The sequence below is a fragment of the Medicago truncatula genome, chromosome 1, assembly GCF_003473485.1.
Source record: "Medicago truncatula cultivar Jemalong A17 chromosome 1, MtrunA17r5.0-ANR, whole genome shotgun sequence".
NCBI classification, from domain to species: Eukaryota; Viridiplantae; Streptophyta; class Magnoliopsida; order Fabales; family Fabaceae; genus Medicago; species Medicago truncatula.
Genome location: NC_053042.1, coordinates 23,216,042 through 23,229,852, shown reverse-complemented (window position 1 = coordinate 23,229,852; position 13,811 = coordinate 23,216,042). Strand labels below are relative to the sequence as shown.

General features: G+C 38.0%; 1 protein-coding gene across 1 annotated transcript; it reads left to right on the top strand.

Annotated features, from left to right (window-relative positions):
* The first annotated feature begins 1,262 nt into the window (after window positions 1-1,262).
* On the top strand, window positions 1,263-2,954 carry LOC112418250 (uncharacterized). Its single transcript, XM_024774546.1, has one exon. The coding sequence runs from the start codon at window positions 1,263-1,265 to the stop codon at window positions 2,952-2,954; it is 1,692 nt and encodes a 563-aa protein (XP_024630314.1).
* The last annotated feature ends 10,857 nt before the right edge of the window (window positions 2,955-13,811 follow it).

Below are 13,811 nucleotides of genomic sequence, written 5' to 3'. Positions count from 1 at the left end.
ATATTCCGCTGCAAATTAATGGAGTTTTATGAAAGATGTTGTTAAATAGTTTTATCCTATTTAAGAAATTTTGTATAGTGGTGTGACATGTCGTTTGGTGTCGAACTCTGATTTTTATAATTATAATTAAATTGATTTTGGGAAACGGGGTGTTACACCCCTCGAAGAGGTAGACCTAGGAGATGGCACCGCCAAAAGACCAACTTATGTTAGTGCCAAAACTCCCAAAGAGCTTAAAGTTCGAATTGTGGAACTTTTGAAGGAGTATAAGGATTGCTTCACATGGGATTATAATGAGATGCCTGGATTAAACAGGGAGGTGGTGGAGTTGAAACTACCAATTCGACCAGACAAGAAACCAGTGAAGCAGATCCCTATAAGATTTGCCCCACAGATTCTACCAAAGATCAAAGAGGAGATCGAAAGACTCTTGAAATGTGGTTTCATCAGACCTGTTAGGTATGTAGATTGGCTAGCAAACGTAGTCCCTGTTAAAAAGAAAAATGGGACAATAAGAGTTTGTATAGATTTTAGAGATTTAAATCTCGCCACTCCTAAAGACGAATACCCAATGTCTGTGGCAGAAATGTTGGTTGATTCAGCAGCGGGATTCGAGTACTTGAGTATGCTTGATGGCTATTCAGGATACAATCAAATCTTTATTGCCGAAGAAGACATCTCCAAGACTGCATTTCGATGCCCGGGGGCATTAGGTTGCTATGAGTGGTTGGTAATGTCGTTCGGTCTAAAAAATGTTGTTGCTACGTACCAAAGAGCGATGAATTCGATGTTTCATGACTTCATAGAGGATTTCATGCAAATTTACATCGATGATGTTGTAGTAAAATCATCCTCAGAAGAAAAACACTTAGTTCACTTACGCAGTTCATTCGAAAGGATAAGGCAATATGGATTAAAAATGAATCCATTAAAATGCGTGTTTGGTGTTTGTGCAGGTGATTTTTTAGGTTTTGTGGTCCTCAAAAAGGGAATTGAAATTTACCAAAACAAAACCAAGGTAATAATAGAGACTCAAGCCCCTTCTACAAAGAAAGATCTGCAGTCTTTATTGGGAAAAATCAACTTTCTCAAAAGATTCATATCGAATCTAAGTGGCAAGACACAGGTTTTCTCGCCATTACTTCGTCTGAAGAAAGAAGATATGTTCAAATGGGAACCAGAGCACCAAAGGGCTTTCGAAGAAATCAAATCGTATTTGATTAACCCTCCTATACCTTTCACCACTGCTAAAAGGTAGAAGAATGAAGTTGTATATAGCAGCATCGGAATGTACTATAGGAAGCATGCTAGCACAAGAGGATGAAAATGGCGCAGAAAGGGCCATATATTATCTTAGTAGAGTATTAAATGATGCCGAAACAAGATACCATCCTAGTGAAAAGTTATGTATATGCTTATATTTCTCATGTACAAAACTTAAGCATTATATAAAGCCGTTTCACGTCTATGTTTATTCCCATTTTGATATAATTAAACATATGTTGTCGAAACCAATTTTTCATAGTAGAGTCGGAAAATGGGCCTTAGCACTTACGAAATATTCATTAACATATCAATCATTGAAATCCGTGAAAGGTCAAATTGTAGCCGACTTCATTGCAGATCATTCTATCGAAGAACCTTTATCGAAGGGAATCGAAAACCAACCCAGGAAGTTGTATTTCGATGGATCTAATCATAAGAATGGCACAAGAATTGGAGTTGTGATTATTTCACCCAAAGATATTTTGACTAAGTATAAATTTCGAATTAATCAGTATTGCTCTAATAATGAGGCTGAGTATGAAACCTTGATGACAGTTCTAGAGATTGCACTCGAACTGGGGGAAAAATGTGTCGAAATCAAAGGGGACTCGGAGTTAGTTCTTAAACAATTAACTAAAGAGTACAAATGTGCCAAAGAAAGTTTAATCATATATTACACTATGGCCAATGCATTATTGAAACAGTTTACTCACGTCGAAATCCGACATGTTCCCCGTATAGAAAATCAAGAAGCAAATGATTTAGCTCAGATGGCCTCTGGATACAAGATACCAAAAGACCAAGTGCAAGAGCCGATTACGGTCAAGAACAAACGTAGTTCGATGGACATTCTCTCAAAGAAATTGTTAACGCCAAAACTTGGGGGGATAGAGACGTCTCAAGGACATGTGCAAGGTATGAATTTGGTCGAAATTTTGGTCATTAACAATTTAGTTGACGATGATTGGCGGAAACCCATAGTCAATTATTTAGAAAACCCAGATGGTACAACCTGTCGAAAAGTAAAATATCGAGCCTTGAGCTATGTGATAGTAGGCGACGAATTGTTTAAAACGACTCCGGAAGGAGTTTTACTTAAATGTCTTGGAGAAACAGATGCATATTTGGCTGTTTCCAACACACATAGTGGGGCTTGTGGAACACATCAAGCAAACCACAAAATGAAATGGCTTTTGTTCCGACAAGGCGTATATTGGCCAACCATGCTTAAAGATTGCATAGAATTCGCCAAAGCTTGTGAGTTACATTCGATAATCAAACCCTGGCCATTTAGAGGTTGGGCTTTAGACGTAATTGGGGAAATCAAACCTAAATCATCGAAGGGATATAAATACATCTTGGTGGGAATAGATTATTTCACGAAATGGATAGAGGCAATTCCTTTAAAAGAAGTTACTCAAGATGAGGTTATAAACTTCATTCAGAAATATATAATCTATAGATTTGGCATTCTAGAAACCATTACGACAGATCAAGGGTCGGTGTTCACCGGTCAAAAAATAGTAAAATTTGCTGAAAACACGGGTTTTAAATTATTAACCTCGTCACGATATTATGCCCAAGCAAATGGTCAAGTCGAAGCAGCAAATAAAAGCCTCATTTCCATTATTAAAAGGAAGACTAAAAGAAAACCCAAGAATTGGCATGAAGTTCTTGGCAAAGCTTGATGGGCATGTCGAACATCTCCTAAAGAATCGACAAACACCACACCATTTAGATTAACATTTGGTCATGATGTTGTATTACCAGTCGAAATCTTACTTCAATCGACCAGAATCCAAAGACAATTCGAAATTCCAACAAATCATTATTGGAACATGATTTTAGACGAATTGGTCGATCTAGACGAATAGTGGTTAATGGCATTAGAAGACCTCACAAAAAAAAAAGGTGGCAAAGGCTTACAACAAAAAAGTGAAATCGAAGTTATTTGCCCAAGGGGATTTGGTGTGGAAAGTTATTTTGCCAATAGACAAAAAGGATCGAGCCTTAGGAAAATGGTCACCTAGTTGCGAAGGACCGTGGCAGATTAAGAGTCTTTTCAAACAATGCGTATGAGATTGAAGAGTTGAACGACGATCAAAGAATCTTACCAATAAACGGAAAATACTTGAAAAAGTATAAACTGATGCTACAAGAAATTAAAATCGTACAAGAGTAGTTCGAAAAGAAACAAAACATAGCATTAAATAAAGATGCCAACTAACGGGCATGTCACATCAAAGTCCTAAAATGGATCAAAGCAAAAGTTAACCATTACAAAATAAAGTGCAAACAAAATAAAAAATGAAAGGTTTGAGTGCTGGAAATCGAAAATCTGAAGTTGAAATCAGAAAGCAGACTCTACCACTGATGGTTGACAGCGGATGCAGAAGCTGGTTAAGAAATATTCATCATCATCAGCAGGCAGAAAGCCACGATAGTTCCCAGACCTTCCATCTCAAGGGAAGGAAAGCCAGTCATTGCAGAACTGATGACAAACCATGCCCACTAGCAGAGGTCTCTTATACCAAGTGCAGCGGAATCTGAAAGGTGTGGTGTCCCCCAATATATCTAATCGATATTCCGAAACGCGCCTAGTCATCAGGAGGGCCTAAAAATCCTTGAAAAATTGTTCCTCATCGATGAGAGATGGAGCAGTGGCTTTGATCAGCAGGTGAAAATACTTAGCGCTGTTCGAGGGGGCAGCACTAGCATTTGTTAACAAACGGTTGATTGTGGTGAAATTGGGAATGTCGTTCAACATGTGTTAAGAACACCGGAGGATACAGAACATTACATGTCCATGATCCCACAGGCGGTGCATGAAAGCCAGTTTTTCATGAGTTGGGTCCAGGTCGGTGAGTAGATAGATGCAATCGTTCCCTATAGCATTGGAAGCGAGAGGATCCCTGCAGAGTGCTTCATGCCTCCTATTAGTTCTTTGGAACCAAAACAGGTCGTACATGCTACGAGAGGCCACCCTCACAGCAATGTTGATAATCAAGTCATCACTCAAATAATCCATGGTTTGAAAAAGGAAAAGACTTAGACGAAAAGTTTGTTAAGATTTTCTTTCTTGATGAACAAAGTTGGAAGAAATGGGGAAGAGATGATGAAGATTGCAAGAGAGTGGTATGACATTTATAGTTAGTGGAGAAGTTGAAAGAGGTTGAGCTTATTTACGGTTTCCATCAAGTGTAGATCAATACACGTGGCAAAAAAGCATCTGCAAAGATGCGCCTTGGGAAAAGATGGAAGTTGTAAAGTTTTCATTTCTTTATCTCTCTACAAATTTGATAATTAATTTTTACAGGCTCTACGGTTTCCCAAGCAGTTTAACTTGGGTGGTTAAACAAAAGAAACTTCTTAGTTTCTCATCATTGGTTTTTTCTTTGAAACTTGTTCCAAACATTAAATTTGTAATGTGAAAAATAAAATAGTGAATAATGATGTTTTTCAAAAGATGTCATTTTTAAACGGTTTTTAGGTCGTTATAAATTACAAAAAATAATAATAAAAAGGGAACGAACAAGAGGAAAAAATCCATAATGAAGATTCACTAGAGAGTTTGTTCAAATTACAAATTCGGAAGTGAGCTTGTGTAGTTGATTTTTTAAGTCACCAAGCTTTTCTTCGAGAGCCTTTCCATTGTCGGTGAGAGTAGCTATCTCTTGTTGGAACAACTTGGACTCTTTGACCTTCTGGATGTCAATTTGAGCTTCTTGTTTCATGAGATCCTCTTTGGCCAAAAGTTGGGCTCTTTGATTCTCCAGATTTTGAATCTCTGCCTTGTACTTGGCGATGGAAGAATCGATGTCTGCCACTCTTTGTTGGGTAGTCGGAGTTTCTTGTCGAAAAGCCTCCAATTTGGCCTTGAACGCAGTGACTTCGTCTAAGAGCTGGTCGCAACGCACAATCTGCTCTTCGAGCTTGGTCTGGCCAGACTTCTTCTAGTGAAACCCATGTTTAATGTTCTCCAAAAAGGGCTCTAACACCTGAGAAAAGGTTTGAAACTTCGAACCTGAAGGGAGATTGCTCAGCTTGAATAATAACTCTTTTACATCAGGAATGATGCTTTCATCTTGTTCTATGGCATCGAACAGATCATCCCTCAAAACTTTGCTTCGAAACTCCGCTAGAAGACTGTCTTTCGAAGTTTGCGAAGGGTCATCAGTAGAGACGTTGCAAGATATTCCAGTACTCCTGGAGAAGAGAACGTCATGGACTAGTAAATCGAAAGCATCCAGGGGGTTAACCCTCTCGAGTCGATCAACTTTCTCCAGGCTAAGGACCACATTGTCTGGAGCTGGTGCAACATCAATTGATGAATTTTGACCTTGAGCGGGTGTTTGGCCCACAACAACATTGTCTTCCCTCGAGGAAATGACGAACTGATCTGCAGTTCCTTCAAGATCCAGATCACTGTCCTCGGCACACATTTCTTGGTTCAGGTTTTCACTTGGCGCTGCCAGGGGCTGATTGGGAGAAGTCATTTCTAGAAAAGGTGGAGGAGTGCTAGTCTCGACACCCTCATCTTCTTCGGCAATTGGTGATGTCGTTGCTTGGCCAGTCGACAAAAGTTGAGCATGCTAAAACTTGTCAACCTAGCTATCCTGTGTGAGAGAACCATATGTGTCAAGAGCAGAATTCGAAACTAAAGGCAAACATGATTAAAAAGAGCCCGTTGTTACCTTCGAGACATTATCACCAACATAAGAATGGGCACTACTAGGCTTCGAATCTTTATGGTGATGCTTTTTTCTCTTGGGGCTTGATTTGCCTAAAGATTCATCAGCAGTAGTCGTTTCGACGGCTGTGCCCCGGATCTCCTGTTTTCGCTTCCTTCGATTTTCTATGGCTCTTGGGGCCTCAACAAACAGTAGTCCCTTCCACGGCGTCAGGAGAGATTTCAAGCTGCAAAGCAGTCTCGATGTCAAAACCTATCCCATAACAAAAAATGTTCGAAGGATTCTAAGAGGAGTGACTTACAATTTCATCAGTTGCAGGACCTTCTGGTCCTATGAGGGATGTTTCAAGGGTGGGCCGAATCTTCTTTTTCTCCGGCTTAGAGGATTTTTTCTTCTTAGACGATTTCTCGGATTTGGACTTAGAAGGTTTGTGTGGACTTTCCTCCTCATCCTGTTCTTCACCCTCTGATTTCAAAGGAAGAGCTGCAGATAAATGGATAAAACCAGATAAGTAGCACTTTTCGATAAAAGAAATACATGTTTTAATAAATTTGCAAAAAAATCGAAAAGATTTCATACCTATTCCTATTTCAGAAAGAATTCGAATGTAGAGGAGGTCTAAATGAAGATGACCTCTAAAAGAGTACAGGTTGTGCTTAGTGGCAGTCACCTTATCCTTGTCTTTGTTTATAAATTTTTGTTTCATCCTTAGTAAACTATCACAATATAACCATTTTGAATATGGTAGCCTAAAAGCCAATGCTAACTGGCTAGTTGGCAAAGCTGGAAATTTCATTTTGAAATGTAATGCAAAAAGGTATTTACTGGCGGTAAAAGGTGGAAATGTCATTGTCGGGATTTTATCATAGATTTTATCTCTTAATGTTTGAGCAGTATAATGAACTGTCCTTTTTTAGTGCAAAGGATCATATACAGTTTGAAAGAAGTTTTGGAAAGCTTGAATTTCACGAATATGCGTACCTTTGTTTTTCTTTGATTTTCTCTGCACAACATGAAAATCAAGTATCAGTTAGGGAAGAAAAGTGTCAGGATCTACTCGATTGGATTGGCGCTTATAGTAGCGTCGCCACCCTCGATAAAATGTTTCCGTACATGCAAAGGATGACACAAAGGGCGTAGGCTCGAAGATAAGATTATGTTTCTAAGCTCGACGCAAGGTTGATCTCCACACATGCTCTATCAAAGGTTGTCTCAAATCATCCACGCATTTATACAATGAGCTAGATCGGGGATGAACTAAACCAAATTGTCTGGCCACATGATTCGGTTGATAACCATATATCCCATATAGAACACCAGAGGTTATCTTGCTAGACAAGAATGTGGGGGTTAGATAAGCCTCCCATACCGCATTGATTTCTGCCTCATCTTCGACTGAATCAGTTGGAAAATCTGCTCTAAACCAAGCCGGCCCACGAGTTCTAGTTGTAAATGGGGCCATTGAAGGGGTGAACATGACGCAACTAAAAAGAGCATTGTAGGCAATGATGAATAGGTCTTGAGAACTTCTATTACCATATTGAAGCATGGCCAAACCTATTCCTTCGATGGATCTATCCTCATACGCTTTCGAAAGGCTGGGGGGAAGGTTGATTGCCAGTTTTGTTTTGAAGGTGGCCAAAAGCCACAGTTGGAACAACCAAATAGGGCCAGGTATGATTAGGCTACCGCCAGATTGGAAATCTTTTATGCTTGCCACTGCTTGATTCAAGTTTTCACACAGAGATCCTAAAATAAGTTTTCCTAAACAAATATCTCTTCCCTCATGCAACTGTATGGCAAGGGTTGTGAATTTTTTAAGGATTTGTATGGACCTCAAGCAGAAGATATACATAGATAACCAGTAGGTCAAAAAGGCGACATGCTCTTGGTTAGACACTTCAGCACTTAAGGTATCATGATGGTCTATTATAAAATTACCATAGGCAGGTCTGGCAAAGTCAAAGGAAAGCTCTCAAGTATGAGTATATGGATCGAAAATTTGGCCAATAGGTTTTAGGCCAGTAAGACCAGCAACGTCCAATAAAGTAGAGGTGAGCATTCCACATTTCAAGTGGAGACTACTGGTCGAAGGGTTCCAAAAGTGTAGAGCGGCAATGATCATTTCGTTGTGATACTTTGGACCTTGCCTAGACAGCTGAATAAGATCAAAAATTCCCATTTCCCTCCAAAATGGGCCTTTTTTCTTTTCTATTTTATCTAACCAACAGATGTATTTCTCATTGTTCTCGATTTTAGGCTCAGTCCTAAATTTAGATTTCAAGAAACTTAGGTCATAAGGACCTTCGGTGAAAATCAGGGGTGATTATTCTTCAAAACAGGGAAAAACAACAATCAGTTTTTCCAGGTCTTCTTGTTCATGTAGCAGAGGCCCTAAAAATGCATGTGGTGAGTTAGGGCACGAGATAATTACCTGGGATTTCCAGATTTTATCCTCAGCTTCCTTGATGTCTGGTTCTTCCATAAATTGAAGACTACCGCTGGGGATTTCTTTTGAGAAATTAGCAAGTTCATTACAGTCTGGAGTTTGAGAAGACGATCCTTCTGCATGCGTCATGATTGAGTTTTTCTTGATTAAGACGAGCGAAGAAAAATGATGGTTTTTTGGAAAGATTGTTTGAAATTTCGAAAGGGTTTGTGATGCACAGTTCTCTCTGCGAGGAAGAAGAAGGAGCAGTGAAAAGAGTAAAAAGGTTGGAAGATAGAAAAGCGGAAGTAAAAGTGAGTTCTTTTGTTTTTTAACCTTTGATTTGGATAGGTGTCAATTTCTCAGGTTACCAGTTTTTTGATATCAAATTGTTTTATAACCTTTCAAATCATATGGCTAAGATTAGTTAGTTTTATGCAGTTATAGTTTTAGACCAAATCTAGGCAGTTATTTCTATTTGTATAAATAGTAGTTTCTCTTAAGGAAAAAGAGTCACAATTCAATCATACAAAAACTTACATTCAAATTATCCGCATGGAAGAGAGAAACAAGTCACAAGTTGCAATGTATGAATATGTGTACCAATCTACATTCAATCAATGCAATTTAAGTTCATTTTCTTAAATGTCTTTGCAATTTACTTGTTTCTTTTGAGCAATTCATTCACTTTTATTTATATCGGTCTTCGATTGGATTCAACTAGGTTGAATTTGATTGCTTTTTCTTATTTCGTTTTATCAAGTTCTTCAAGAACAAATATTCAAATTTCTAGAAGATAAATAGACACAATATGTCCTTAAGATTTACTGGTTGATCTTGCAAGTAAACATTTTTAAACCAGCGATTGTTTACCAAATTTCAGTGTAAACTGGTTGATGAAAATTGGGGTTGTTGATGAAAAATTTCCCTATTCTCGTAGTCTGATCTAACACAACTCGCCATGGTGAGTAAGCTTGCTCGCCTGGCGAGTAGCCACATTCATCGCTCGCCATAGCGATTGACTCAGTGGAAAAATTATGATTTCTGTAAACATTATTTTGGTTCGTGTTTTATATGGTTTTGACTGCCTTTTCGTGCTTAGAAATGTTTAGGCAAGTTTTGGAATCAAATTTGGGCATAGGGAAGTTAAAAATGGGATTTTTAGGTGAAAAATGTCAAAGTTCCCGAGAGCCATCTGTTTTAGCTCGCCACAGCGAGTACCTTGGTCGCCATGGCGAGTGGTCAAAAAGTTGAACTCATCGTAGCGAGTAGAATGGCTCGCCTTGCGAGCTGCACATTGACAGCATCCCCTGTTTCGCGTTCTTGCATCTTTTCACACATTTCTGTTTTGAATTGGTCTTTGGTATAAATATGGAAGTTGTTGATAATTGTGTTAACTTTCCAGTAGCCTTGGTTTGACATGAAAATCTTTTGTGAATAATTTAATATGTTTTTACGAAGATGTATGATGAACTATGATTGTTGAACTATTGTATGATTATCCTTGATTGATGAATTATGATATTATAACGCAAAGTCATTGTTGTTGTCGTTGCCGCTATTGTCGTCAATGTCGTTAAAGTTGTAAGTTGTTGTCGATGTCGTTGAAGTTGTTGGTTGTTATTTCATTTGTTGTTGAGTCCAATCATAATCATTAAAGTTGGGGGCTTGATGCCTTGTTGAATGTATAATCATTCATATAAAGTTTGGGGTTTGATGCCCTGTTGAATATATAATCATTCATATAAAGTTGGGGGCTTGATGCCCTGTTGAATGCTTAATCATTCATACCACGTTGAGAGCCTATGCTCTATAAGTTGGGGGCTTGATGCCCTGATTGGTACCACATGCATATTGCATTGTCAAGTTCATGTTGTTGTCGTTGCAATGTCATTGATGTCGAGTTGTCGTCGTGTTGTCAAGTTGTCAAAATAATAAATGAGTTGTTATTGAGAAATTATATAAAGCATTAACATTGTTTAATTGTTGTTGTTTATGTTGTTAAATTATGTTGATGAATTATATGCTTATTATTATTGAATGTGAATCTCACCCCTTCTGTTTGAATGTTGCCTCTAAGTGGGTAACATGTAGATAACCAGGATTAGCTGCTGATGTGAGTTGACTCTCTCACGCGTTGTCTTAGGGTCGCTCTGATACGTAACGCGATGGAGACTTTTGATGTTTATCTCCTTTGTTATGTATTTTTCTTTATGAATTTATTGTTGGACCAATTTTCTTGGATTTAATGATGTTGTCTATGTTGAGGCCTTAGTACCAATTTTATTGAAAGAATAATTATTTTCCGCTGCGACGTTGTTGAAAATTATTGATAAAAGATGTTTAAATAAATAGTAATTTTACTCTATTTATCTTTTAAAGAAGTGTGACATACTGTTTAAGTTGAATACTCTGATTTTTATGTATTATTTTGCATGTTGGGAAAACGGGGTGTTACAATTGGTATCAGAGCAGGTCGGTCCGTCTGGCCAAGTAGTTGAGTCGGTTGTGTCGTGTGACGATTGCATATTGTCGTTGTGTTTTCTTTTCTAATTAATGGTTGTTGTGTAGTGAACTGAGATGGCTGGAAGGAATGATGCTGCTATTGCTGCCGCGTTGGAAGCTGTGGCTCAAGCTGTAGGGCAACAACCTAATGCTGGTGGTAATAACGGAGTTAGGATGTTAGAAACTTTTCTGAGGAATCAATCACCTACTTTAAAGGGAAGGTATGATCCTGATGGAGCTCAGACGTGGCTCAAAGAAGTTGAAAGAATTTTCAGGGTCATGCAATGCAGTGAGGTTCAGATGGTGCGCTTTGGTACGCACATGTTAGCAGAAGAAGCTGATGATTGGTGGGTGAGTGTTCCACCAGTCCTAGAGAACGGAGGTGAAGTTGTTACATGCGCTTTGTTTAGGAGAGAGTTCCTGAACAGGTGCTTTCCGGAAGATGTTCGCGGGAAGAAGGAGATTGAATTTCTTGAGTTGAAGCAGGGTGATGTAACGCCCACTTTCGTTTAATCGTTATTTAATCGAGATTAGGCAATTATATTATAATTATATAGTATATGCATGATTTTGGTATGTTTTGATGATTTGATCGATGACGTGTTAAGTTATGAGTATTGAAGGATTTGATTATGATATGGGAATTATTTTATTGTTAAATAAAATAAAGATTTGAAAATAATATAAAATATTTAGTTGAGGGCTGTTTTGATATTTTAGATAGTTATGGGGGAGAAAGTGAGATAAGATAAGTAATTAGAAAAAGATATAAATAGGAGAAGACCTAATATTTTAGAAACTGATTGTACGTGAAAACTTTTGGAAGAAGGGAGAAAAAGCCAAGTCTAGAGGAATCAAGGTAGAGTGCTGCGGTTTTCTTCATTCAAGGTAAGGGTGAGACTAGTAATTCAATAGCATTGATTGTTGTAGTTCTGATGATTAATTGACAAAGTTAGGATTGATTTAGAAAAGTTTTGGAATTAGGTTAAAACCCTAAAAATTGATGATCAAACGGTAAAACTTGTTTAGAGTGATGTAGAAACCGTCCTTTAACCTTAGAATATGTTTAGGATGAATTCTGGAATCAAAATTAGGCTTTGAACCATGTTGTGTGATGGATTTTTGAGAAAAACCCTAGTCTGCCCGTGCTTCTGTTCATCGCTCGCCACGGCGAGTGATGATCCTCGCCTCGCGAGTGATGAACTTCATCGCTCGCCACGCGAGCCCCTTTCCTTCGCCTCGCGAGTTGTTTGGTCCAACTCGCCATGGCGAGCAACCCTTTCTCGCCTCGCGAGCTCAGGCAGAGAGCATGTCATGTTTCGTGTTTCGACCTTCTTAGTTGAGCCTTGTATACCCTTGAGTACCTGAACATACCTAGTATTGATTAGGAATGAATGTAGGATCAGAGGGAACCCAGAACGACCTTAGTTTGGGAGTTGAGTGGTACTCGCCATGGCGAGTAAGAGCTCTCGCCTCGCGAGTACAACCAGGATGAACTTGATTATGTGTTTGTGCGATCTGTGTCGCACTTGTTGATCAAGAGTGAACCCCTAACTGGTAATGAGACCTAGTGATGTTGTTTAATGCAGACTGTAGAGTTGTTTAAGTTATATCAATATTAATTGGCTAAGAACTATCGTATTGTATATTCATGCAAAATGAGAAGATGTGATAATAATGCAATTTATGTGCTATTGATATAATGATATCATCTTGATATGTGACTTGTTTATGCTGCTTCCGTTGTTTAACTAAGTGCATAAGTATATGATGAAGTTTAGCTCCAAATTATTGGATGCATGTTGATAAGTCGATTACGTTGTTTTGTTCATATGTGTCCATGCATAGCATATCATTGAGCTTTGTCCTCACCACGAAAATTAGGAGCTTTGTCCTCCGCACGTTTTATAGGAGCTTTGTCCTCCGCACGATTAGAGTATATTAATACTTATGATGACGATTGGTACCACATGCATATAAGGAGTCTAGGAGCATTGTCACATTGTCATGATTAAGATGCCTTGTTGATGATGAATGGATATGTGATTACGTGATAAGTGTTCATTGATTATGTTATGTTGTTTATAATGATTGGATATATGATTACGTGATAACTGTTTAGCATTTATGCAAAGTTAATAATGGAATGATTATGATGTTAATTTATGATTCGCAATTACATTGATTAATGTTATTTTATTACGAAATCTCACCCCTTCTGCTTGAAAATGTTGCCCTTCGTATGGGTAACTTGCAGGTGATCGTGCTTAGTGTGCAGTTGCTTCTGTGAGTGGCCTTGCCTCCCTGTGTCGTCTAGGTCGCTCTGATACGTAACGGGATGGGGATAATGCTATAACATGCTTCATTCTTTTACGCGAACTGCCATGATAATTTATGCTTTGATAAACTCTTTTGAGATATTTGTTGGGGCCTGCGTGCCAAACTGATTTATGATTTCTGAACTAATACTCCGCTGCTATGTTAAGATATTATGTGGAAGTTAAATTATTATTTAACTGTTTTTGGATTATGTAACGCCCTCTTTGAATTATTTGATTTATTTAATTATTTAATTGAGTATAAAATTTATTAAGAAGAGTTTAAAATATATTTATTTGATTATGTGATTTATTAAGTGGCTTATGTTGTTATTTAATAGATTAAGATTTGAAAATAGAAATAAGATTGAGTTGAGAGTTTGTTATGAGATTTTAGAGAGTTTTGGGGGAGAAAAAGAAATAAGATAAAATAGAAAAAGGGTTATAAATAGGAGAAACTTAGTTTAGAAAAAACATAACATACGATCAATTTTGGAGAAAAGGGAGAAAAAGCCGAGAGGAGGGAGAAGACCTAGGAGTGCTGCGATTTTCATCTATAAGGTAAGGGTGGGACTAATATTCAATAATCTTGAGTCTATGATT

Coding starts and splice junctions, on each gene's coding strand:
- LOC112418250 (XM_024774546.1), top strand. CDS start 1,263: ATGAAGTTGTATATAGCAGCATCGGAATGTACTATAGGAAGCATGCTA.